This window comes from Haemorhous mexicanus, chromosome 2 (assembly GCF_027477595.1).
Source record: "Haemorhous mexicanus isolate bHaeMex1 chromosome 2, bHaeMex1.pri, whole genome shotgun sequence".
Classification (NCBI taxonomy): domain Eukaryota; kingdom Metazoa; phylum Chordata; class Aves; order Passeriformes; family Fringillidae; genus Haemorhous; species Haemorhous mexicanus.
In genome coordinates, this window is record NC_082342.1 from 71,815,177 (window position 1) to 71,842,920 (window position 27,744).

Here is a 27,744-nt window from a genome sequence, read left to right on the forward strand (position 1 = left end):
TTCCTTAAGCAATACAAGTGCAAGTATAGGACCCTGCATCTGAAATACAGAGATGTAGCTATGTATGTATTAAGGTAAATAAGATGTTTTAAAGACTTGCTGCAGTCTATTCATGAGAGAACACTGGTGAATGACAATATTAAAACAGATGCAGACTATTTTTGAGTAAAACCATATATAATGTTTATTCTTCAGAGAAGACTTTGACTTGAATTATTAGCCTAAATGGAATAAAAGGAAGTTGCAGACCCAAAGAACAGGTGCATATGTGCTTTCAAATTACTTGCAAATAAAATCTGCCTGCCAAGGAGCTGAAATAGGAAGATTTTGGCTTTTGGAATTTTCTTGCAAGCTAATGTGTTTTATTTCTGCAGCAGTTCACAGCTGGTTATTGATTCCCTCAAATGCATGCAGTAGCTTTATTATAAATTGCACTGAGAAAGTTTTAGATTGTTTTGTATCTTTCTATAAAATATTATGAAGTTTCGTGGTGCATAGTTCCTGATAGGAAAGATGCATAGTTGGATAAACTTCCACAAATCTAATGAGCCTAAGACATTTATTTATTTATTTATTCATTTATGTATTTCAGGATACAGAAACAAAATTGATAAATGGAATGCAAGGAGATCTTGGCTCTAATGAACAAAGAGGTAAACCACTGTTGCTTTTCATCTGCTAATTGTGTGGTTTGCGACAAGCACAGACTCTGAGCCAGTAATGACTGGGGGCGTTATACAGTGGGTGAAGTGAGACCTTAATGAACCAAGAGCCAGACAGATATCACAGAGATCTTGTGGAATCCAAACTGGGTTTAGCTTGCTTCCACAGTTTGCTAGGCAGTTTGAGAACTGACAACAAAGTTGCAACAAAGCCCCCTGTCTCTGCCTTAGTGGTTGTAAATTTAATGTTTGGTAGGGGTGAAAGAGAAGAAGGCACACGATTTATTGTAATTGCTACTGCATTGTATGGTCACTGAGTTAGTATGAATATTGACTTATTTCACTACCCAAGAAGAATGTAGAGTATTCAACTTATTGCTATTTTTTCCTGCCTCTTCCAGTTGTAAGGTTTTGGGGTTAGTGGCTTTTTTCACTATTATTACTTTACTTTTATTCCTGGAGAAAAATATTGATGATTCTGATAGGAAAAATAATTGCATATGAGGCTATGAGCAGTTATAGCCTTACTTGACAGCAGTGAGAGAAACCAGGTACGTATACTTTCTAATGGAATAATAATCCTGAAGTAGGAGCTTTGTATTTCACTTTAGCTTGAATACACATGGCAATTCATAGAACAATTCTTCCAAGATATCACTTGCCCTCTGGAGATGTTTTCTGGTGGCCTTGAATGGTCATTAGGCTCCTCATTTCAATTTGGAATCCCAGTCAAAGATGGTTAAATTAGGGAGAATCTGAGTCTGAGTTTGACACTTGTGCTGTTTTTATAGTTGGTCATTGTTACTGATAAAATGAAATCCTAATTAGTGTATGATGTAACCTCCTAAGGTTTTCCTTTGTGTTTCAGGGGCTTTTTGTTTTTCAGAAGTGATGTTGCAGTGTATGGGAGGTCTAACAGAAGTTTCTTATCCAGTTGTTATAGTCATTAACAAAAAGGCACCTCATTGACTTGTTTGTATTCTTTGTATTTTTCAAATAGCATCTGAACCTATTTCTTTGAAAAACTTAAAAAGGCGGTCACAATTTTTTGAACAAGGTAAACCAAAGAGCTAACATTTCATGTACTTCCATGAAATTGTTCCTGCTGCACACTCTCCCTAACAAGTCTGGTGCTGGGTGCTCTACCTCTTCAGTGTTGTTTCTGCAGTTACAGTGAAGCAACATAATTAATTTCCCTTCTTTCCCCAGGGTCATCAGGTTATTCTTACAATTCATGGGTCTACCTTTGTGGTAATGGGTCTTTGCGTGTTCTCTTATATCTATAGCTGTTTAAATCTTTTCTGTGTTGTTCATACTTTATTTTTTCCCCACTGTGTAGAAGTAAGAAGGGTGGCACTCTCTGTTCAGGTTTGCTACTACCTACAAAACAAGAATAATGGTGAATATTCCAGCAGGGGTTTAGAGAAGATCTCAGAGCTGTTGATGAAGTATTTTACTCTGGATTTGAGTTTGATTTGCAGCTCTGTGCTTTTGCATAAATTCGTATAAAAAGGCATCTGCTGGCTTTATGAAATGTGGTGATGTCACAAGATCCCAAGAAGACCAATATAAATTTTGAATTTAATATGCCAGCATTTTTTAAAAAGGCAATGAACGAGGCACTCAATTTTGGTTTTGTAGGTTGCTTTTCAGCATTTTGCATGTCACAGCTCACATACTTCCACTAATGTTGTATGTCTCATGCTGTCTTCGGGCTATGTATGCCTTTTTGTTTTGCTGTAGCCTGAAAGAGTGAAATTCTGGCCTGCTGGAAGCTCACTTGAGTTTTGCCCATGATTTGTGTGGGGCCAGGATTTTGCTTTTAGTGGTGATGATTTCTATTTTATGCCAGAAGCAATATGTGAAATGCCACAGTATGTATCTGTGTCTGTGGTTCTGTTTGCTTTTTAAATATTTCTGCTGTATGTGCAATATTGTATCTGCAATATGGTGGTTGTTTGTTGGTGTTGGGGTTTTGTTGTTGTTGTCTGGTTTTTATTTTGTGGCTGGCCGAAATTAGTTTTTTCTTTTAATTATTTTTATTACAATATTTGAGGTATTTCACTTGTGCTTGAGGGGGAGGACAAGGTTGTATTTCTAGAGTGCATGTTCAGTACAGCTTGTTAATTTTAAACTTTTGACACTTCAGCTTTGCAATTACATGAAGATTCCTGTGGAGTTCAGCATAAGCTTACAGGGGTGAGAGAAGAGGGGAGCAAAAAGGTCTATGCTTCCCTTTAATATCTCCTGGCACAACTGCAATAGATTAAGCTGATTGCCTGATTTTCACTGTGGCTGTTGTGATCTGACAGCGACAACAAAATTGTGTATATATAGAACGGATGCTAACCTGTGACTCATTCGAGTTTTTGTATCCTAAATATGAACTTTTTTCCACTTCATATGGTTATACTTCAGGATAATGTTGCAAATTTTTTCTTTTATGCCTTTTTTTAAACTGAAATTTGGACAACTAAGTAACAAGCACGCTATCAACAAACAAAAATAGTGACGGTGCTTAAGAAATTATTACATTTAAATTTGTGTTTCTCCCCATTTTCTCAGCTTTTAATAAATTAGCATAATACACATCTCTGTCTAATAACCATCTTGTCACAGGATGACAAGGCCAAGTGTGATAGCCTCAAATAGAAAAAGGTTTGTAATGAATGGTGACCAGTTCACTGAATTCAAGTGTGCTTTCGGGAGCAGGAAAGAAGGAAAGTTGGAGAGCAGAAATACATGGTTTTGTGGTGGAGAAGTTGCCAGTGGACATCAGTTGCTCTTAATTCATGCCAAGGGCAGTAGATTAATAGCTTCTCTACCCTTGTGCAGTGTTCTGGGTATTAGTCATGCTAAACAGTTGGGTCGCACAACAATAATAATAGGAGAGGAATAGTAAAGAACATTTGTGTTGCTACAGTGGAAGGTGTACTGCTAGTTCAGGCAATTGCTGATGGCACTCAAGTGAGCATGCAAAGCTTTGAAACAGTTGTGCACATTAGTTGAAAGCACCTAATAAATTCTGCCCTTGAGAAAGTTCAGCAGGGCAAATGCAAGCATGTCTTACGAAGAAAGAAAAAATTAGTCTGAAGCTCACAGACTTGCCACAGTTACACAAGAGTTGCAGCAGTTATGTATGAGTCTAATGATTTCTCTTTTTTGCTTTCCAAATCTCCCAGGAGGCCCAGAGCCTGCAATGCCTGATGTAAGTACTACTTGTGAACTACTAGTCGGTTGTATAATCCTAGTCCTTTCAAGAAGCTCCCTGCTTTCTCTTGCTTTTTATGCTGCTTTACAATTTAGATCAAATTTGAGAGTACTGGCTAAGATTTGCTTTGTCAAGGCATGGTTGCTTTCTGTCTGTTTGAAGAAAAGGCTAATTTATGTCCTTGTCACTATAAAGCTCTAGCGTTGGTAAAGGTTTCTATTTCTCACTCTGAAAAAATGATTTAAAATGTAGAGTGTTGATTACATGGCAAGAGGATAATACAACTTCACTTCTGTGCTATATTAGCTCCCAGTCCCCTCCATCAGCGCTCCTAGCCGTCGGGTTTGGGATCAAGAGGAAGAGCGAAAACGACAGGAAAAATGGCAAAAAGAGCAGGACCGTTTGTTGCAGGTATAATTCATCTTCATAATCATGGGCTGTCAATCCCCTGTGTGTAGCAACAAGGAAAGAAAAGTAGCATGTGACTTCTGCAGTTCTTCTTACTGATGGCCTGGGGAGACTCTCAGGTGCATTTTGTGGCCTGCACAATTGCACACATTAGGAGTTCTTCAGGAAAAAGAGGATAATGGTTTAGTGAGCATCATCAAATCAAACACACAATGTGTATTCACTACAGCCAGAAGTGCTCAATCTTCTGGGGCTGGCGTGTTCTTAATAACAACAGAATTTAAAGGTTAAGTGAAGAACTAAGGGGTCTTCTGTTTTGAATATTAATTGTATTTTTTTCCCCTTAAGAACATTGCCTCTAGCCTGAGTTTTACCTCCAGTTAGTGATACTGCCTTGTATTCATATATGTAGAGGAGGCAGCCAGTACCTGCCTGCTAGAATCCTGTCATTTAGCAATCAGCTAATCAGTTGGAATAATCTGGCTCCCAGGACCTCTGAGTCAGGAAGCTGAATCTGCTAATGCAAAACCATCTTGATAACCACTAGCTAGAGCTGGAGGGGGTGTTGCAGAGGGAAGGGGCATAGTTTGTAGTCTTAGGATAGCACAAAAAACCCAAGCATACATTTCTGCAAAGAGCTCAATGAAGTGTAAGCACATTCAGCTATGTTCAGAGACACATCTCTGCAAATTAAATTAAAGTTTGTTGTCTGAAGCCTGATGGCTAGGAGAGATGTCAGTGAATATCATTTATTCTGCACAAGCCCTCTTTGGCTGTATTCAACAGAAAACTGTGATGTCAAAGTACGAGCGTAGAATCTATCTTACTTTTTGAATGTTTCATCTTTTGTTGTTCCTTGCAGCTTGCAAGCTCTGCAGGGCAGCAGCTGACCTGTGGTCTCTGTTATGGTTTGGATGTTCCATATGATACCTGAAGAGATGGCTTTAAGGAGTGTAAACCTTGGCTCCCCTCTCTTGAGAGCTGACTCAGCCATCTGCTAACACATTTTTTTTGCTTCTCCTTTTTTAGTCCTGAAGTGATAAATCTGACCAGAGTAATATTGATCTTTCTCTTCCCCATGGCCTTAGCAATAAATTTTCAAATAACAAAAAAAAAGGAAGCAAAGTCTTTCTTTGCTTATTTCCAGTATCTTAGAAGGAATACTTTAGACATCCTTAAATATTTTGCTTTTCCCAAGATAGAAGTGGTGACTGACAAAACCACCAAAACATTTACCATGTGCTTTAAGCAATGCTTTATATTGATTTCATACCAAATCTAGTCAAAAGACAAATTTCAAGGTCCAGAAATTGGGTTTTGTTTAAGGTAACATTTCAAAAGAATGAGAGATCTTGCTGACTATTTCACTTAGTGATCTCTTTATATTTATAATATTATTGTGCCTAATTCCAAGTTAAATACAACCACTGTGTTTTTCCAGAAATAACCTTAGATAGCTGAGGTTTTTTGTTCAAATGGTAGCTAAACTGGGGGACAGGGACTAAGAGGTTGGCTTTTGTGAGACATAGCGTGTAATAAGCCTGGAGACTCAAAAATCAATTACAGAACTCCTTTGGATTGTATTCAAACCAGGATTTCATTTGTGGCAGACCTAATGTTCTAGGGGAGCTCAGGGATGTTTTTTGTCTGGTCTGTTTGGTCTGTTGAAAAAACACATTAAATTCCAGTGTACATGCTAATGAAAATAAAAAATACCATGTTTCTTATTTGCATGTTTAACTTCAATCTAACCTAACAGGAGAAATACCAAAGAGAACAAGAGAAACTGAGGGAAGAATGGCTACGAGCTAAGCAAGAAGCAGAAAAAGAGAGCTCCAAGTATTTTGATGAGGTAGGCTGTGAATAAAATAAATAGTTTCATGAGGACTTTTTTCCCCTTATACTAGATGCATGAAAGCAGGCAAAATATTAGGTTTTTTATATAGTTTATCTTCTCATTTTGGAAAATAAATTGTTTTCCATGACTTGGTAGAAAGAGATTGCAAAAATGGGATGGAAAGAGTAGGTGGGATGTATTGAAATATGTTGAATTTGTATCTTTTCCTTATGAGCTGGTTAGGTATCTAACACAAAAATATGTTGGCAAAAAGTCACAGCATGTATTAATTATTATGATCATAAATGCAGACTTTTACTGTTTATTTACCACTGATGCAGCTTGTTGGAGTTCTGCTTCAATGCTTTATCAAGAAGCATGTTCAAAAGTGTCTGGCTTGTTACTGGCAGACAGTTCATCTGATAAATTTACATACCAAATCAACTTTAGATTTCCAGTTATATATTTTAAAACACCTAATGTGTGTAGTTTCTGTAGATGCTGACTTCTGTGGCTGTTGTTTATGGGAAGATGAACAAGTTTTTTCCTGAGTATGGGAACTGTCTGAGGTATCTCTTCTTTACTGCTAAGTGAGTGCTGCTTCAGGCGTCCAAACTAGATCAGTTGTGTTTAGACAGTCATGAATGAGTAGACCATAATTTAAGGCTTAGAACTTCAATAAGAAAGCTTTTTGAGCTGTTGGAGGACTTTGTTGTACAAGCATCTAAACCATTTTGTATTTTTAATGTCATTAGGGATTTTGATGGACCCATCAACATTATTTTTTCCTGCAACTAAAACATCTTTTGACCACAGAAAGGCCTTTTCTCATTTTTTAGAAAAGAGTCATAGAGTGATAGGTCTGAGGCTGGACTTTGAAATGGTAGGAGAATGGAAGAGAGTGGGAGATTCCTCCGCATGAAGATTCATGTGAAATTCATCGGTCTGATATAGATTGCAGTGTATATCTTTGTGTATACACTTTTAAGTAGGTCTCAGGTTTCTAAGTCAAAACATTAGGGAGAAATGCTGGGTATCATGGAAGGGTTTGTTTTCCATGGGTATTTAAGAGGGGAAGGGATGGCTTGACATGTAAGTGATACTTTGGAAAGCAGAGTGTTTCACATAGTTGTGGCCACACTGCCTGTGGCCCTTGTTAAGGCTGGTGTGTGGATTGAAGATCTTGAATTAGGAGAATATGAAACCAAATTTTGCCCTGCATCTTGCACTGGAAGTGCTGGGGATGATTTTTATACATGCTTACCATATAGAATAAATTACCTCTTCTGAGCGAGCAATCTATTTAAAAAATTGATCCCTTCCCTAAAAACATGATAATTTCTTTTTCCTTTGCCACAGGAGCAGACTGTTCTAACTCTAAATACAACATCCATCACTTCTCAGGCTCCACTTGTGTCCAGCTGGAGAGCAAGCCCTGAAGCAAATGCTCCCAAGGAGCCAGAACGAGATGGGGAAAACGAGCTGGCAGCGAACTCGCTGCATGAGGAAGAAGGAAGGAGGAGGCTTCAGGAGGAACAGAGGATCCAGGAAGAAGCAACTAGGCATTTTGAGCAAGAACAGGAACTCCAAGAGCTGGAGCTCGAGAGACAGCGTAAAGAGAGAGAGCAGCAGCAGGCTGAGGAGCAGAGGCGGCAGGCAGAGATGGAGGAGCAGAGGCGGCAGGCGGAAAAGCAGAGGGAGGTGTCAGTGGAGGTGCCTCAGTACCAAAGGTGTGCACTTGTGCTAGGATGTACTTTCTCTTCCTTCTGCAAATTGAAATGCGTTTCTAATGAGATTGTATCTGTGCTGAATGTATAAGGATGTTCATGTGAGATTCATGCTGCAGTCAGTAGGCACAAAATACTGTACCATAGTCTTTCTTTCCAAAGACAGAAGGATCAGGCATAACACAAAGGCATTCCTCAAGAATCAAATGCTATATTTCCCTACTTCAGCTATTTTTTTTAATGGCATGTGTAAGTACAGTAATTACAGCCAAATGAAAGAAGATCTGAAGGACTTAATGAGAATATTTTGCAAGAATTGTGCACAAGCCAGTGACTCAACTTTGAGAGCCAGTGAGTGACTCAACATACAGGGCTTCCAGAAGGAATACCAAGGTTAACACTTTTTCAACAAATATGTGGCTGATTTTTACAGATTTGTCTCTCATTTTAATTCAACAGTGTAACAATAAAGCTTAATTGCAATTTAACTACTGGGTTAATTTCTCAGCGAGGGATATCATGGTATATGAGTGAACCATATAACCAAACTTGGTTACATATCATAGCCTGTTAGAAATATCCACTGCAGATATATTTGTTCCTCTCATTACCTTCTTCAGCAGCTTGATTTAAAAAGCAATCAAACAAGTAAATCCCCACCTATTAGTTCTCAAGTTTGTGTTCTTGCCCAGAAGTTTTCAGACTACTGTTACAGGAGACTAATCTGTCTGAAACCGACTAAACCAGCAACCTTTCATTATTTTGTCTCCATTTGCCTTGCTGCCTTGTGTATGACTTGTGGCTTCTCTTGAAGTTTTTCTCCTTTTCTTATGTCAGTAACAAGAGATGACTGAAGAGAGCACATGGTATCAAGCTAAGTCTTAGGAGAAAGTAGTATGATTTAAAAAAATATTTGCAGAGGAGGTTATAAGACCCAGAGTTACTTCAGTTTACTCTAAATGACTGCTGCTTGATATGCCTGCTGAGCAAAGCAGAGACACAATGCTACAATGGCTGAACAGGTTCTTCTGGCAGCAGAGACAGGATAACTTTACAATTTTAGCCTGTCCCAGTTGCAGGATGATAGGAGTTTGTGTGGTAACTTATTAAGCTGCTGTAATATCTGCATATCTCAATCCCTGGTACATTCTTTAGTCCACAGGGATTGCATTGCTTCTGAGGTTGCTGCCAAAGGATGTGTTTTGCTAAACATGGGTGGTTTTACTTAATAGTAAAGGAGCTAGTTCAGTGAAACTGGGCTTTAAAATATCTGGTGTTAAATATTTGCTATAAGATGATATCCAAAGATAAGACTTGAAATCTGAAATGTTATATAAACACCAGCAAAAGCATGACACTTGCTGTAAAGTACACTGAGGGAGGGGACAGTCAGCTAAAGAGTGTTTTCTGTGGAACTTTGTGAGTTTATAAACAGCACCTGTACACTCTTCTGCAATAAAAATGTAATTTTTAGAGAACTGCTGTGCTTTGACAAAATTTTCCTCCTGGCTTTGAAATGTATGAGATAATCACTGTTGTATACTGATGCTTGTACTTTTTGCAGCACCTTAGTCTTTGGGATTTTTTTAACACAGCTGAACTGAGAAAGTTCAGCTTTCTCTGGGGATGCTTACTTTTTGCTCAGTTTCTAGAATTTTCTTTTAATAAGTATTTTATCTTTATTTTTCTTCTAGACATTACGAGCGCTATGAAGTATCTAAAACAATAGAGGATCGAGCTGGCCATCCTCTCATTGACAGGTAATAAGAAATTGAATCAAGACATAGTTGAAACATCTTTAGCAATAACCATTCTGGCAGGCTCATGTTTGGTTTCCTTGTCACTTCACAAAAAATGTAATTTCAGGCAGTTTTTCTGACAACTCTTCTTTTTCTGCCTTCTTTTATCAGTTGTATTTCTGACTGTTAAATTAAGTCTCCTTAGAACTTTACTTGTTTCAGGAGTTTCATTTAAACTGGGTTTTTTTTCCCTTAAGGATCTATTTTGAATATTTCCCTTAGGAACTATTTATGCCTATGTGTGTCTTTTCCTATATGTGAACATAATGTTTCTTTTTTTTCAAATAGGCATTATGAGCGTTATGAAGTTTCTAAAACCATTGAGGAGCAGCCTGGCCAGTCGTTTGCTGACAGGTATGTCCAATATTGAATCTCAACACCCACTGTAACATCACCATTTCTTTGTTAGAAAACTTTTAAAATTCTAATAAACTTCAGGCACAGCAGCTAAATGGATACATTGGATTGCTGCTGTGTTTTGCAGTTTTTATGGCATGTTTTCATACTGAAAAAAAAGCAGCCAAACTTTTGTCAAATGATGCACTGTGTTGTAAGCAACAGTTAGTCAGTGGGATTCTACGGGGAGAAACAAAACTGTGAGGAGGTAAATATGTGGGTGGTACTAAACTTACCTGGCTGCAAAACAATTTCAGATGTGGTTGTGTCATAGCGTGCTCTACAAACTAAAGTGCAGTCATCACAATTTAGGTTGTGCAACTTGAGAGAGTAAACAAGAAGGGAAGTGAGAGGCAGCAGTAGCATATTTATGGTGGGGACAGTGCGTGTTACTCCTGTAATTTATGCAAGTTAATTTTAAGGTGCAATCTCTTGCTTTACAAATTAAGCCTTTGTTTTGCATTGCATCTCACAGTACTTCTGAAAGGTGATTTCTGCTGTGTATTTGATCACTTCTCGTAGTTGAAGTGAGCATACCTCTCTTATATGAAGGGGAACTCCAAAAATTACAAGATACATTTAATGTGTCTGTTACTAATGGAAGCTCTAACTTCAGAAGGAGCATGGACTAAATAGTTACATATTGGATATATGTGTGAGGACAATGCTTTTTTCTTCACTACAGGCAGCTGTGAGAGTGTTGCATCTTCTTAAACAGATAATAAAACAGGTCCACACCATAGGACAGACAGTAAAAACTTAAGGAAGCAAGATGTGATGTAGTTTATGCTTCATTTATCTCCACATAAAGGACAAGATTCTTTGAAAATGTGGCTGTGCAGCCAATGCTGTATGTGTTTAAACATTATTGTGGCAGCTTTGAGTTAGGACCAAGCAAAAGATTTCTTTTTAAATCTTTTCTTTGTGAGTTATTTTAAACTAAAAAATTGGCTGTACTACTAGAGACTAATCATACAGCAGAGGTGTTGCTGAAGCTTCTGCTCTGTACTGTCAGAAAAATAACTTTTTGGATTTGTCTTCCTGTATATGGCTTTTGTTGAATGACATTTCTTGGCTAAAACTCATTAAAAAATTATGCTGCTAGCTATAATCAGTGAACAGTAAATTTTTCCAAAAACAGTCTGCATGCAGAGTTTTGAGAAGGTGTTTTGCTTACAGTGCAGTAACAGTGCTGAAGTATGATTTCAGTTTCTCATTAAGCCAAATAAATTGTAAATCTGCTCTGAAAGTTCTCACTTCTTAGTCTGACAAAGCTTCCACAGGGAAGGATTTGGTTTTTTATATGTTTTTTTGAAAGAAGTACAATGATCAGTTCCTTATACCTGAAGCACTGACAACTTTCAGTACAAAATCTTAACTTTTAATTGGTGATTATCTATTGAGATCGAAATATTGACATTTTTCCCTCCTTAGTATCCTCTTGGTCTTTAGTTATTTTTTGCCTCTTGTTTAAAGTATAGCATAAATGGTTGATAAAAGGAGTAGTGAAAAAGAAGGACTGGTTCTATCATCTGCAATGATAAGAGCTTTGTCTGTAATGAGGTCTTATAATTAAGACAGATGTTTTTATATCCTTAGGAATAAGTCAAAATCAACTACAGAACTGAATGAATTCAATACAATCAGAAATGGTAAGTAGTGTATAATTTCCATTATATTTAAATTTTTTGGCAGGTAGGGAGGGAGGAAAGTAGGAGGGAAAAAAAAGTGTACATATAGTCATCCTAAGAAAATTAATTTTTAGAGTACTTTTTGATAGCTGCATTGTGAATTCATACTGTGCCCCAATTTAATGAACTTTCAACAGCAAGAGGAAAATCATACAGTCAACATAAAAGCTGAGGACAAATATGACTACCTACCCTTTTGAAGACAGTGATTACAAATGGCTCTTAGGTGCCTAAGTTTTAACATGAGATTTTTACATGAGATAAAATCAATCACGCAGTTATATCATTGAAGGTATGTGCAGTTTTAATGCATTGACTCTGTCAACAAAAAAAAAGCTGCACATGCCAAGATGATGAATGTATTTAATACAATTTTTTGTCTTCCTAATTTCAGTTAGTGTAGTAATAACAGAGCAAGAAGTCAGCTCTTGATATGTCACAATGGCTTGTGTCCTGGACTCCAGTTCAGATATATGGCTTTGGTTATATCAGAAGAATTATGTGCAAAGCAAACAAACCAATTTTATAAATATGTTACAGTCAAAAATGCCTACAAGCTACTTTTGTGTCTAAAACACAGTTTAAAAAAGTAATCACAAGTAATCAAAGAAAAGTAGATGTATTAAGGGATATATTGCAGATTAAAAATGTTGCTTTCATACATTAAAGCACTGTCATTGAAACTAAAGAGAAAGTAAACTTCCACAGTATTTCACAATGGTAATCTATACCAATAAATCCAAGAGCAAATCTACAGTCAGAGCAGCATTTGAAAGGATTGAAGTTTCAATTGAATGACTTATTGCAGAGTAATTTTCTTAGTTGTTTTTACTATAAAGAATACCTACTGGATCTAGGAAATAAAAAATTACTGCCTTCTGATATGTCAACACCTATTGGAGAAAGATTACTTATTTGTTTCCCCTTCCAAATTTCCAAAGAACATCTATACCATAAATTTAATTTCAACTCAGTAGTTACCACATAATACAAATAAAAGAAAGATTTCCCTCTCCCCTTTATATCTATATAAAGCAGTGTTTTTAGTGCCTTGAAGAAAGAAAGAAAGAAATTCTTGTAAACAGAGACAACAGAAGAAAAGAGTATGAACTCTTAAAGAGAAAGAATATGTATCTCGTTATTTAACAATGTATTTTACACATGGTTCAGTTTGTACTGGAGGAAGAGTCCAGATTATGGCTCTAAAAGAGGTGATACCCTTTCAAAAAGAGGCGTGTGTACACACAAATGTCTATGCGTATACACTTAGGAAGTGAATTTATGCATTTAAATTAAGCATTATGTAAAAGGCTACATTAATGGAAATGCAAACAAAAAATTTCAGTAATGCTGTATTGGTAAGTTTTACTCAGCTGTAAAAGGGAACTGGAATAGCTTGTGAGTGGAGTGATGAACAATAGCTCTTGGAATTATAGCCGGAGTGCTGACAGGACAATAACTGCTTCTGTGCCCTGAGGTGTCTGGCTGATGTTTGCACATGTTGCCTGCACAGGTACCCAGAGCAAGTATTCAGAGAGGTCCTGGAACATGGGTGAATCGCAGAAGAAGTCTCAGAAGGAGCAGAACCTGTCTGCAGCAGAGTTGGAGAGACAGCAAATCCTTCAGGAAATGAGAAAGAAAACATCTCTGCACACGGACAGCAGCTGGATTAGGCAGCGCAGTGCCAGTATACATAAGGAGCCTGTTAGTCTGTACAGCAGTAGTATGAGGAGGTAGGAATCACATTGAAAATTAACTCTGTCTCTAATCATACATTTTGCTTTGTTTATTCTGAACTGTAGCCTGTATTACAGAGCATAGAAACAAATTGAGTCTGTGAAATGCCGTAAGGCGGACAGCATAGCAGCACAGATAGAAGGTAGCTGTATTACAGCTGGGATTGAATGGGTTTTTTTGCAGGTAAGGAATGTGGATGTGACTTGTAAATAACTCAGCTACTTATTTCTTGGTTGGTACAGCAGTGATGAAAATCAATGGTGTGCCTTGTCATTGACAGATGCATTTAAGAATTTCAGCATGGCAACCTGTTTTGGAAATGAATTATTATGGTGAAGAAGTATGCCTTTTTCAACCCAGAAATATGTCATGAAGTTTGGATAGTTTTTTTTTTTTTTTTTTGGCTTTATTTAATGTATGAATGTTGGATTTGTCACTTAGGAAACAGCCGAGTTATCAGTCAGGAGAGTGTTTGATTATTGGGCCAACACCTTGTACCTGGGTGATGCTATCCAGTCTGGGTGGATTGTTATTTTCGATCTGGTATCCCTTGGAGAAAACATAAACAAAGCTGGTATCTGAGGTCTGTTTCTGAGCTGTGGATTTTGATACAGCTCACCCTGATAAGGCTGCAGTGAAGTGTTTTGCTTTTGCCTCGCCCGTTTTTTAACCGTGAGAACTATGCCTGTACACAAAGGATAGTTTCCTACTCATACATTTTAAATCTGTGCATGAAGACTATTGCTCAGGGTGATCAAACAAACATATTAATCCCAGAAAATATTAAAAATGTGAGATTAATGGCTTTCTCTTTAAAAAGTCAGGATATAGCTCTGTTGCTCTGTCTGTACTGCCATTTACATTTGAGGTGCTTGTATCTCTGTTACAGAGGGGAGTCTTTGGACAATCTTGATTCTTCAGGAATGAGGTCATGGAGGCACCACTCATGGTTGAACCAGTCTTCATCCTCTTCATCTCTATCTTCTAGTCAAGATTTTAGTCGCCCGGTGTCCACTTCAAACCGAGCCTACATGTGCACTCCTTCCTCCAGCAAAGCACCTCCTGTGGCCTCCTCTGCAAGAGCCCCCTCCACCTCCCAGACAGCTCCCAGGGCTCAGTCTCCCCTCTCTGCTTCCCAGTCAGGGTCCCAGACACGCAACAGGTGAGTGGGTGCCCTTGTTCTGGGAAGATAAAAATGTTGGACAGCACTAAAGGGCAGAGTTTGTGTATATGCTGGACTTACAGCATATGTGTTATTCTTGCCCATAACTTTGATTAACAAGTACCTGGAGTTTTCTAGCTGGAGGGGACAGTGGAATTACGGGCTGGTATTACCTCCCTGCTCCAGTCACTCAGAAAATTCCCCAGGTTTGTCATCACTACTTGACATTGGTTAAAAAAACAAAGGAATTTGAATAATCAATCTGCAGTCTCCAAGCTGTGTGTTGGTTACCAAAGTGATTAGCAAAAGCCTGTTCCAGATGGCATTTCTGACATTTATTTTCCTTGGTTTGTTTTAACAAAAGATTCCTGAAGCCCACGCTTTATGACCCTCATCTTGGTCTCTCCTCCTCACTTCCTGGCATGTGGTCAATATCATCTTGAGGAGCACTCAGGAATGCTCATAACCCATGACCCTGGAGAATTACAGAGTAGGATGTTGATTTTAATCTAGGAGGAGAAAGCAAGAATTGCAACATATTTCGAAACAAAAATGGAATTCAACTGTGGTGGGGTAGATAACTCTGCTGTTTTATGTACTTAAAACATTTTAAAAATACTTTGGGATAGTACTCCAGAGAATCATCCCACACAAAATTACATGTGTTATAAATAACAACAGTGAACACTGCTTCCCTAGCTCTTGCACTCTCAGGCACTTAGTGATAAATTCACCCCATTTATTTTTTTTTTAAGCTAATCTTTTATGTCCTTTATGATGTAAGAAAATTACCTTCTTAACCATATTTGCTTATTTGTTCTCACTTCCATTTGCTAACACCTTGGTAGATCTATGGAAACTGACCTTCAAATGGTTTACGCTCAAAGAGTTAACATAATATTTTATGTCCAGGACTAGCCTTCTTTTATCTAACAAGGTGCAGATGGTGGAACTTGGAAGGGGTGCTGGCTAAAACTTCGCCTTCTGGATAGCTCCCCGCAGCTAAGAAGGCAGGAGCACAAAACCTTTGTTCTTACTCTCCAAACTTTACAGTACACTTTTTATTTGTAGAAACTATTTTATACAATGAGATATGTGCCAAGAATGTCACAGGATTTCTTAAATTGTTCCTATTTAAATTTGATGTAAATTATAACTCTACAGCTTTCCATGGCTTTCAGATCTACTCTAAATAATATTAATTTTCAGTTTACTTTCCCCAAGCAGCCCAATAGCCCGGTTTTTACCCATGTGTTTTTTATTTTTAATCTCAAACAGTGTTTGATAACTCTTCTTTGTCTTTTGAACATTTTCAATCTGGTTTTAAGGTTTTTCATTCTATATTTAGGTCAGTCAGTGGGAAGAAAATCTGTTCATACTGTAATAACATTCTGGGCAAAGGAGCAGCCATGATCATTGAGTCTCTTGGTCTTTGTTATCATTTACAGTGCTTTAAGGTGAGAGCTGGGAGTCACATCGTGAAGGAACAGGAACTAATCAGGAGCACGCATGGCTACTCAGTGTTATGCTCACAGGGGTTCTTACTAATCACCTGCTTTGCCTTCTACTCTTGACAGCCTGGTGCATGCATATTTCCATGAGGCAGTCCCATTTGCAGGCATTCAGCATTCGACTCTAGAAGTGTTTCTTAAATTCCAGAGTTAACAAGTAGGACTTGGAAAAGCAAGATGAGCACATGGACTGTGAGATCAAAGATTTCCTTCTTCGAATAGGTGGCAAAATATCGGAAAATGCTGAACCACTTCTCCCAGAGAAAGCAGCTCCTCTAAAAAAAAAAATTAAAAAATCTCAGCCTGGACTCCGGCAATTAAATCATTTAAGATGACCCATCCTTTTGAAGCTAACCTTACCACACAGTGTTCATGTGGTGTTTTCCAAATAAAGGCATGTTTGAAGAGTTAAAAGTGGCAGGATAAACCCAGAAAAAAAGCAAAAGGTGTGTTTAATGCTATTCAGCCCTAGTCACAAATTAAGTGTAGTAGCTCATGCCCAGCACTCAGACTTAGACCTACTAACATGATTTCCCATCAGCTTGGGGCATTTGCAGAGCTGAAAGAATAAATATTTGCCTGCAAAAGACAGCAAAGCAGTCCCGTTCCCCTGCCCTTGGACTTGATGTGGAATTAGACTATGACTTGGAGGTGCTGTTGGATCCTACTTTTTCTCTGACTTCAAGAAAGAGATTTCTGTGTGTAGTTCAGAACACTTGTCTTCTGTGCCCAGCTCAAGTGCATCACCTGGAGTATTACTAGGGATTAACTCCAAGCTCTTCTTGGTTCTGCCTCCCTGAGCAGGAGAGACAGGACTAATCCATAGCGATCAGTCGCCATTCCCTTTTCTGCAGGACGTGTATTCTGTGTGAGACTGTCCACCTGTAGCTCATGACCTACATAAGAAAATGCCAAGTTTCTGGTTTTCAAATTTCTGAAAATTAATGAGCTGTTGAAAAGACTGCCATCCAAAAGATTCATTACTTGGTTAAGCAGGGAAACTATCTGTCCTTCATAAATTCAGTAAGGGGAGTATTATGTTTTGGATTACATTCCTTCCAGATGTGGTCCATATTCACAGCAAGTACATGTTTAGCTACCATAGCTAAATAGTTTAATGTTAGCATGGCAGTGGTCAAGCCCCTTATGTGTTTATGCAAGAAAAATTAAATCAGCCCCATCTCTCCAACTCAGAACTTGTTTCGATGATGCAAACCCAGGAAATTGGGAGTGCCTGAGTATTTTCTGCTTTAAGTGCCAAGGGACTGAGGAGACCAGTAGCATGTAGTGCCACATGGAAATCTGCAAGTAGCACACCCAGGTGTTCTGTGCCAAAATTCCTGTTGACATCTAGAGAACAAAATTTTCTTTGTGCCAAACCAGTTTTAGTATTCAGAAAAACCAAAATTCAAATTAGATTAAATTACCTAATCTCTAAAAACTGTCTGCTTTATGTTTGCTTACTTGGTGTAGCTCTGCTATTCATTGTCCAGTCGTCGCCTCAAAATAATTCCTCAGGGTTGGTTGCATTTTGATCTACTAATCATTGTACATTTGCTTCTAGTGATTGTGGGGTTATGGTTCAGGCTTTGTTGAGCTTAATCTGAGCTGCTTTTGAACAGCATTTTTGTTTCTTAGTATTTTGGAAGGAGTTACTAATTATTCATGTGTGATACAGTGTGTTGCCTGTGGATGCGACCTTGGTGGATCCCGCTCTGGAGCTGAAGTCAGGATCCGAAACAACAAACTCTTCTGCAACGACTGCTATATCAGATTTAAAAGTAAGGCAATCCAACTGCAGTGTGCATGACTGTAGTTCTTCTCTGTGCTCTACAACCTCAAGTGTTTGCACAGCTGAGCCACTTGATAGCTTTCATGTTTAGCTTTAAATTAGTGAATAGGTTCAGCAAGGTTTGATTGCCAGTTTCTGTCTTTTGTAGGGTAGTCATTCCTAACTTCTAACTCACTGGTAGCTGATTTTACCAACTTGTTATTACACAGTTTCAAGCAGACAGCATGGTATAGTCATCTTCCTTCCTTTATAGATCTGAGAAAGTGGTGTCAAGGAGCTGTCAGGTGCTAAACAGGCTTGTCTTGATAACAGAGAAGCCTTTTTGAAAAAGTGTCTACATTTTCTTTAAAAGTAAACTGAAATATGTATTTAATTCAGTCCTAATACATATCTGGAAAGCAATTAGTTTATCTCGTGCAGGTGGCACAAATGCTGGTTTCTTTTTGTGATGCTATTATTATTGGAATTATAGGTCTGTAATTGGTTATTCATTTAGGTACAAGTTCAGGAGGAATTGATTTACTTACAGATCTTAATTAAAAGGTGCAGTATAATTTTTTTCCTTCTTATGGTTTGCAGAATTCTGATTTACTGGAGCATGATGCTAAGGCTTTGTGTAGTGGTATTTAGGTCTTTTTTTCTGCTGTCATAGACGATGGTAGACAACTTCCTAATTTTGATAAGTGTCAGGAGTTTTATACAGCTCTTTTTTAATGTAGAAAATGTGGAATTCCATAGGATAATGAAAATCAGGGAAGGGAAATAATTTCTGAATTACTTCCTGGGAAAAATGTCCGTGTTTCTTTATCAGCCTGGCACATTTTTCTCATCGTGGATTGGAAGGCAGTGAAGGGAGCAGGATATTCATGCTACAGTGCTTGAGCAGGAACTGGGCAGCTGCTGGCTGTGAGACCTAGCTCAGGAAAAGAGAAGCTCTGCATCTGATGCTGTTGCTGTTTGCAGGCTCTTTTTGACTTCCATGAAGAGAAGTCACAGAAATGATGATGTGATACCCGAGCTAAAAGCAGAAAGCGCAACACCCCATGAGGGTAATAGCTCATTCACAGAGGCTAATGTGATCAGTGGAAGGAGGAAGAGAATCACTCCTTTCCATCTGGAGGTGATCCAGGGCACTGGGTCATATGTCTAATTTAAAGTCTGGAGAATGTATCTCCTTGTTGATTACAAGACTACACTGAAGTGACTGTGTTCCTATTTGAAGCACCCAAATGTGTGAGAGATTCACTCTGAAGCTTGCTCACATTATTTTTTTCTCTGTCTTTTCTTTTGGGGGGAAATATTGCTGGATGAGTTGGATAAGTAATTTTATTATGGATGAATTGCTATTTAGTCTCTCTTTGACGTTACAGCCCATAAAGTCACAGCAGTGCCTTTCAGAAGCAGAGCTGATCTGTGAGGAAACGTTTGTATTCCCTTCCCTTCAGACTGCATCTACTTGGGCCAGTGGGCACCTCAAAACATAATTCTATGAGATACAAGTAAAATCAGGAGTTGTAAGAACTTGTAGGTACAGAACACAGTACTCAAATTAGTGATTAGTAATTGAAATCAGCTATTTGAATAATACAAAACCCAGCTATGCAATTACTGCAGCGAAAATGTATTGGCAGCACAGCACTGGCCTGTGATGTGAATTCCTGTTTTTTGCAGTTGGCATTTGACGTCAACCTGGCTAATTATTTGTTAGTTTGGAATGTGAGCGTGTTGGCTAAAAGGTTTGATAAACCGTAGGGTTATTAATACTCACTTTGCAATTTTATGTAATTTTATGTGATATTTTTGCACATTTTTGTGTTAATTCTGTGGTTTAAACTTGGAACGTTCTAGTGAAACACCACTGTATTGGCAGGTACCTACAAAGGTATGCAGAGAGGATAAAAAAGTTCTTTATATTGTTACAGTAATTTAGCAAATTTTAATTTCATTATTGAAAGGCAAATTTAGAGAAACTATCTCTCTATCTCTGTGCTAATACTAAAAATAAATTAAATAAATTAAAAGTAATTCTTAAGACTTTGGTAAAGTGCATGTTCTGTGGAATATGACTTGGCCTGAAATACTTGCAGTGCTGTAATTGGATTCAACTCAAATTTGTATTGTTCATTAAATTTGGATTGCTTGATTCAGAATGCATACATTAGTATGTTACTATTTTCAATAAGTATTTGAACTTTTAAAATGTTTTTTGAATATTAAGTGACTATTTTAAACTTTAAAATGTTAATTGTTGTCACAAAAGTTCTTCAGAAACTAGACTTACAGTTTCTTTTGTCTCTCCCTAACAGCTGGACAACCAACCTCCATGTGAAGCAAATGAAGATATGAAACCACTGTTGCAGATACAAGAAGAGGTGATTGCTGCTGATGTAGATCTATAAATATATATATTGTGTGTGTGTGTGTGGTTTTTTCTAAGAGTAACTCTTGCTTGTCTAGTCTTCATAGCAATACCTTGTATTCTTCATGTAACTATTTTTATTTATAAGGAAGTAATTGCAGTAAGGAAATAGCTGGGAAAAATGCTTTCACATTTTCGGCTTCAAGTACCAAGAGCACAAGAGAGAATAAGTATATTTTCAGTAATAACTTCAAAATATTTTTGAGGCTTATAATCAACTAGTTGACTTTCCAATGGTATATGAAGAGGGTATTTTGTTTCTAAGCTCTTGAAATGAGCGTTAGAGAAATAGCTAATATAAATATATATTTGCAATTGCTGTCTTTATTTTTGACATACACTGAAAGTGAATTCTCTAGGTTAATATGAAGCTGCATTTAAATGCACACAAATGTGTTTGCTTTCCATATGCTGGTTTCTAAAATTATGTGCTTTTTTCAAACCTAAATACAAAGAATAATCTCAGAATTTGCTCAGTGGTGTTGGCATAATATTCTGTGGAATCCATTTAAGAGAGAGAGTTTTCTTTTCCTGTTTGGAAATGTAACTATCACTTTTTCCTCTGCAAACTGAGTGGAGAATGGTTGTTGAATTACCATATATTTGTAAATAAAAAATCAGATGTTGCATTTATTAGAAGTTTTTGTCCTTTCTGTTCGGCTAAACATGTCTAAGGTAGTGTGTGGAAATATAAAATTGTTTGACTTTCATCTTGGGAAAAATATTTGTTCTGACAGGATTGAGTTGTTCACATAAGTATATGCAAGAACAATAGTTCTTCCTTTTCTCTCTTCCTTTGTAGTCAATATCAAAGTCTGTGTACAGCTTTTTTGTCAAGCTCCTCATGCTCTTTCCCTTGAATATTCAGTACCAGTGGTGAGACTATATGGCCATCCCTGAAGAAAAAATGAAAGAGGTGGATGTTCCTCAGAATTTCTCTGGTATTGCTAGGAATGAAGTGCCAAAAATATTTTTGGTTTAGATTCTGCTCCTCTTGAAAACACAGCTGGAATGTGCTCTATGTCTCAGTGGTGGCTTCGAAATCGTTCTGGACGGTGGCTTCCCCAAATCCTGTCATGCCTGGTTGTGTACCCTTCTGTGTCTATATCCTTGGAAGCAGTGAAAAAACATAGGAAGTGAATCAGAGGAATTTGGGGGAGCATTTTGTGGGTAAAACTGAGGAAGAGGAAGCTGGCAGGTGTAGGAGAGCTCTTGAGTGTGAGCTTGTATATGGCACCATGAAGAGCTGCAGTGAGTCTGCAAAGCAGCTTAGGGTGCTCCTTGCTCTCAGGGGATTTTGAGGCGGGCAGTGTGTAGGAGAGCCCAGAGATTGGGAAGAGAGATTGTGGCTGTGATAGCTGGGGACAACAAGGGAAAATTGTGCTGTTTTGGCATAGTGGGAGATATAACCTGTGCTCCTGCTATTTCTCCTGCTTGTAACTGAATGTTGCTTGCTGAATTTTAAAGTGCCAAACATTATTTTTACTTTTTCCTTTAAAAACTGTCATAAAAATCTAAAATGCCTCATCGTCCATACTTGACTCTGCTTTTTGGTATTCAGTTAAAGACTGGTAAAGTGTTTAAATTGGTTTTTACTGTTGTGGTAAGTATAATGACATGATAGACCACAGATGACAGCACTGCAATGTGAAGACCCTACTCATCAAGTACAGACTATAGTCACACTGCCTGCTCACACAGCTCTCTGGAGTCCTCTCTGCTGCTTGTGGAAGAAGCTTCCCTGAAAGCTATTCAGAATCTGATTTAGGTACTGTGCAGATCTGGCTTTCTCTTAAGGCGCATACCTTGGATGAATATGGTGTGATGGCCCTCTGCATGGTAGTTTTCAGACTTCATTTATTGTAGACAGCGTCTACAATATTGAACCAATGAACCACTGTCCTCCTGGCCCCCAAATTCCAGATACCTACAGTCTCCACTACCAGCCCTGAAATACACTGAGACACACTGGTTTTTTTGGTCACAAGTCAAAGTTTCTCAACCTCTAACCAATGAATTTATCTTAGCCTGTCCGTGACTCCCCCTTTCCCAGTGCTGTGTTGTACAGCAGAACTGTGAGAAAATTTAGGGATGGTGATGTTGTTTTTTGTATCTGGAGCCCAGTCATGTTTCCCTGTCCATGGGAATCACTTGGGCATGGAAATGGGTTGGTGGTGAAAAATAGAAGGAAAGAAAATTCGGCAGCCTGTGGTCTGCAATGCTGCCTGACTCATGTCCTGCAGCCTGGAGTGGCATGCTCTGAGCCAGGCTGGCTTCTCCTAGATGGTGTCAAGTACTTCCCTGCAGGTTCCAATTTCATTTTCCCACAAAATGTCTGCAAAAAGGCTGGGTTGTTTCATTAGCTTGCTTGTGCACAGATGGGTGGGATTTCAAATTTAGTGGGCCTCAAAGAGCTGAAATTGAAACTCTTGAAGAGCTGAACCTGAGTTTCCACCCGTGATAAAGTCCTGGTTTAAACAAGGCTCCTTCAAATCTGCATTTGTTAATTCACATTAGCAAATGTGAATAACAAAAATTCCGTTGTCCCCTCTTTCCCTTGGAGGGGTACAGGCAGAGGAACCCACTTAATGAATGTTGTATTTGTCCGTTTTGATCCTTGCTGAAGTGTTTGGAGCATGTTGGGCTCTCAAGTTCAGCAAACCTGGTATTGACACAAGATGGCAGTGTGGAAGTGCACCCACCTTACACATTAAAAAGCCCTTTCTGTGATTGTAATCTCATATAAAGGGTTTTGCTAAATGATGCTAGTGTTGTGATATAAGAGAACTTTGTCTTAATCTTGGTCCTTTCTCCCCACCTGGCATCATGGAAATGTGTCTGAGATGTCTTCTTGGGTTCTTTTTGTTTGCTTTCTTTTTCCCTGTTTCGTTAATTAGCTGCTTCTCTAAGCTCTACAAGGTAGGGATAGTGGTAAAGAGAACAATTCCAGCGGAGAAAAATTAGCTAGATGATTTCTAGTGGAGGCTTTTGCTGTATTTTGTTGGATTCTTTTTTAAGATAATGTTCAAGGAAGAAGAACCAATTGCTCGCCCTCAGTTCATCAGCTGCAGAATTGCTGTTTAAAGTTACAGCCTTCAAATGCATGGGTGTACAGGCGAGCTGGAACTGAGCACTGCTGCTAAACTCTGAGTACATTTAGGGCTGTGTGCTGTGTCCAGGTGCAGGGTGCTGCTTGGGGTGTTGTTTTCTGGAACATCTACCCAGGGCTGGTCTGGATAGGGTGCAAGCCTGGGAGATACTCATGCAGCTGCCAGGGCAGGTTTTGCAGGATGCTGTAGTACTGGTAGCAGAGATGTATGAGTAAACAACTGAATGCACATCAGCTCCTTGCAGCCAGTGGTGCAAAGGTGTGATTCCATGGGCTGGTGAGAACAAGTTCACTGTTAGGGGAAGTGCTTGGATGTCTAAGCTTCACTGACATCAACAGACATGCAGACTGTGGCACCTGCATTATTGTACACCTGTTTACTTAGGGCTTAATTGGCTTAAAAAAATTTCCAGAATTATCTGAGAACTCTTGAAATCTCCCCTCTCTTTATGCTTGCAGTCTGTCAGCTAACTAACTGCAGTGTATGTTTGAATGCAGCTTTGGAAGTGAGTGCTCTATGGGTAACAGCTCTGTGACTGGTCAAGGTTTAAATAGAGTGGCACTTCAAAAATAGAAACGTTATGTCTAATACATAAGAACAAATCAGGCATCTTGGAGTACAAATCAAGGTACTGGATGTGTTCTTAGTTTTTATGAGAGTTTTTTTTAGAGTTTTTAGAACAGGAGATTTGTCAGAAATTTCAACATGAATTAGCTATGAGTTCACCTGTTCAGGCAAGCTTTCACACCAGAGGCTATGCTGATCAGTTTCAGGATTTATGCAGCAAAGCTCATTTTTAGAACCTGATGTCTGAGTCTGTAGTTCACACTGACACCAGAAATGGTCAGAGTCAGTCTTCTTATTTTCAGTAAAATACTTTTCAGGTGAATCCCAAGGGAGAGTTCAAGTGATAAGTTCAACACTTCCCTTAGGTAATAGCTGTTGTTGCATGGCCCAGCCTTGTCACTTATGGAAAGTGTTTGAAATCTGACAATGTGAGCTCAGTGTGAAAAGTGGTATGCTTGCAGCAGTGTTTTAAATTCCAGCCAATCATTTGTAATGGATTAGCAAAACCTGTGCCATGGCTGTAATGGAAGGCTTATTAGCAGCAGGCATAATTGCACAAAAGAGCAGCTTCATGCTGGAAGCACTTTAGCATTTTCAGTTTAGCTCTCCATGCTTCTTGGTAGCTAGGGGCACCAACATAAAACAACATAGGAGGATGATGTAAAGTGCTTCTTCTCAAAAGGGATGTTCTAGGGTGAGCAGTAGGGTATCAGTTTATTAAAACTGCAGAATTTTTTTAATTGGTTCAACCAACTTGAAACAAACTTGCCAGTTAAGTACCTGCTGTAGGCGGCAAACACTCCAAAGACCTGCATATTGTGCAGTGGGAATTACTGGGTTCTCCTTAGCAGTTGATATTGTATAAAGAACAAAACCACTTTTTTAAAAAAACATGTAGAAGTGTGTATGTACCAACAGTTTCTTTTTATTGTTTGCAATTGAAGAAAGAAAGTGCTCAGGCCATCAAATGGGCAGCTCATGAACACAGCCCAGTGAGAGCAGGGTTGTGTGTTTGGCACAGTGTGCCCTCCTAAATGGCCTTCTGCAGGTACCTGGGCCAGAGCAAGTGTTTCTGATTCCCTGAACTGGAATTTGCTCTGGTCCTCAGGCACTTAACCAGATGTGCCATTTATTGCTGCTTCAACTGTATATGGCCCTTCTGTGCTGGAAATTCACAGATTTCAGGGTCAGACCAGGCTACTGAAATATTTGGTCTGCCTGTATTGCTGCATGATCATAATCTCTCATCCAGCAATTCCCATATTGAACACAATATTGAACACTGTTCACTGTGTGAACAGTGGTGTTCTTTGCTGGAAGGAAGCTCTGTGTAGATCTGAAGTATGCAAATGGTGAAAAGTGTCAACATAAATTGTTCCAGTGGTTAATTAGCCCTTAAAAATGTTCCTTTTATTTTTACTTAATCAGCTTTCTAGCTTATGATTGTATTTTTGTTTGTTTAAGTTGATTTAGACTTCTAGAGCTAGATTAATTCTCTTTGTTCTTTCTTAGATTGTTCGTATGTCCTTTTTTTGGGTTTTGTTGCATTTTTGGTTTGTTTTTTTCTCACACTTGTACATAAAGCCTTATTGCTCACATTAAACACAAAATGCAAGATTACCTCTATGGGTGGACATTTTGAATTGAAAGATGTTCTCTCAGTGAACTGCAACACAGAATTTTCCCAGGAGAATTTTTATAACACAGGAGAAATAATCCTGAAGTGCATTAAAAAAATCTGAGGTTGTATAAGGATTTATTTACATTTATTAAGGCAAATATTCAAATAAGAGCTAATGTTCATAATGGAATTTTGCTGCATAGCTTTTCCGGCATAATTACTAAGGTTTTGATTTGCCTTTGTTGGAATGGCCATACCCAAAGTCGTGTGTGGTTCTGCTAAATTTTCCTGTCTTGGGGAAGCACCTGTAAGAGATTTCCATGCTGATGTGTCTTGACAGACAAGGGGACAAGATGACATTTTATTCCTATTTCTCAGCATGAAGTGTCAGTTGCAAAAAATACAGTTAATGCCTGCTATGTTTGGCAGATATTGATGTGAGAGGTCTGGCTTGTGGCCTTTCATCAAAGTCTAGCTCTGCAAAGACAACAACTGCTGTCTCTTGATGCCCATGTAAACAAGATTCCTCAGAGAGACACTAGTTATACTTTCATGTGATACTTGAAATAAAATTAGTTCCTGCCAAGGCAACTGTCACGTCTATTAGATATATATATGTGCTGCTCGCTATTAAAGCTGGGGGTTCTACCAGCATACTCCTGTCTGCATACATCAGAGGAAAATCCCCAGACAGTTCAGAAAAAGTCCCACTGCAATGGAGGAAGTTGGTAAACAAGCAGCTTCAGCCAGGCACAGCTTCTGTGTGTGAATAAACCACAGCCCTGGAGCACAGTGCCCTGCAGAACGGCAGTCACAAGTTGTTCTATTCACAATACTCTGTGCAAAATGCATATTTCTAATGTGCATGTGTTTCTGTCAACAATTTCCATGCATACAAGTATTTTTGTGTCTCAGCAAGTAAACAAAAAAGTGACAAATCACTTCTTTGCTCTTTGCCATTGAAATAATTGGATGTTTTTAGCTTCTTACCTGTGGACTCAGTGTTCTTTGGAGCATTCTGTTGCCTGTGATAGTTCATGGCATGTCTAGCACCTGCTAAATAGTATTTTGTGTTCCCCTCCCTCAGTACTGTGTCGACTCAGGCGTAAAGGAGAGGTGATTCTGAACTGGGGGTTGCCCCTGTCAATGTACAAATATATTTAGGTTGTTCAGACCTTCTGTGTTACACCAACCACCCGGGTTTCACCATCACCTAACCCTTTCCAGTTCAGCTGCTTCTTCTAGTGATGTTGTGCTAAATGGAAAACAAAAAGTGGGCTGATAAATGCCAGTTTGACACTGAAAATATGAGTAGATGGTAAGCAGAGAGGGATACACAGGCTGCACTATCCATTCAGCTTTATTACACTAATGTCCTTTTTGGTTACTCACTATAGCATTTTGTAGCTACATAGTGTTACAACATAGCAAATTTCTGGTATCATGTACACTGAATGTCCTCTTAAATCCTATTTCTCTGTAACAGCTTTGACTTGAAGCCAAGAAAGCTGCCTATTCAGAAAAACTGTTTATATAATCTTTTAATCCTCATGTCTTTGCCAGATCATGAGTTATTCATAAATCTGGATAGCACAGAAAATGCCAACTGAAGGTGCTGACTTTGTAAGGCTTGTAAAACCAAAGTATCCTTTCACCTAGCTCTAGAGAGCATTTGAATTATTCCCTTCAGTTTATCAAGGCTATGGTCTCTGAAATATTTCCATAAAAGTATCAAGAGATGTAGAATACCAGAAGATACAGGGCTAATGTGTATGTCTCAAACAGCTGATGGCTGTGGAGCCAACCACGGATCATTAGTAATAACCTGCTGTGAGAAAGAACAAAATGTCCCTGGGGAAGGGACCCACACAGAGGTAGTGCAGGACTTTCCAGGATAAAATCCTTGTCTTTGTTCCTGAAGATAAGCAGAACACAGTAGAGTGCAAGTGCAGGAAGGAGAGGTTGGCATGGTCTAGAGGGAGGGATGAAGACCACCAAAGAACCCTGAAACCCTTTGGCCCATTTCCAGAGGAAAGGGCTATGCATAATAAGTAATTTTCATAGAAAGTGAGAAATAAATCTTCAGGGCAGGGA

The 27,744-nt window shown here is 38.6% G+C and overlaps 1 protein-coding gene across 3 annotated transcripts in view; it reads left to right on the top strand.

Annotated features, from left to right (window-relative positions):
- Nucleotides 1-20,985, top strand: part of LMO7 (LIM domain 7) — a 132,117-nt gene extending 111,132 nt beyond the window's left edge. For all 3 annotated transcript variants that reach the window (XM_059839159.1, XM_059839156.1, XM_059839158.1), the window contains 14 exons: nucleotides 593-653; nucleotides 1,663-1,719; nucleotides 3,845-3,870; nucleotides 4,180-4,284; nucleotides 6,041-6,133; nucleotides 7,478-7,848; nucleotides 9,540-9,605; nucleotides 9,933-9,998; nucleotides 11,640-11,692; nucleotides 13,245-13,464; nucleotides 14,358-14,630; nucleotides 15,979-16,087; nucleotides 17,820-17,922; nucleotides 20,240-20,985. In XM_059839159.1, coding sequence (XP_059695142.1) covers nucleotides 593-653; nucleotides 1,663-1,719; nucleotides 3,845-3,870; nucleotides 4,180-4,284; nucleotides 6,041-6,133; nucleotides 7,478-7,848; nucleotides 9,540-9,605; nucleotides 9,933-9,998; nucleotides 11,640-11,692; nucleotides 13,245-13,464; nucleotides 14,358-14,630; nucleotides 15,979-16,087; nucleotides 17,820-17,922; nucleotides 20,240-20,262 — 1,626 coding nt within the window. In that variant the 3' untranslated portion in view covers nucleotides 20,263-20,985. The remainder of the gene's footprint in view (nucleotides 1-592; nucleotides 654-1,662; nucleotides 1,720-3,844; nucleotides 3,871-4,179; nucleotides 4,285-6,040; nucleotides 6,134-7,477; nucleotides 7,849-9,539; nucleotides 9,606-9,932; nucleotides 9,999-11,639; nucleotides 11,693-13,244; nucleotides 13,465-14,357; nucleotides 14,631-15,978; nucleotides 16,088-17,819; nucleotides 17,923-20,239) is intronic.
- The last annotated feature ends 6,759 nt before the right edge of the window (nucleotides 20,986-27,744 follow it).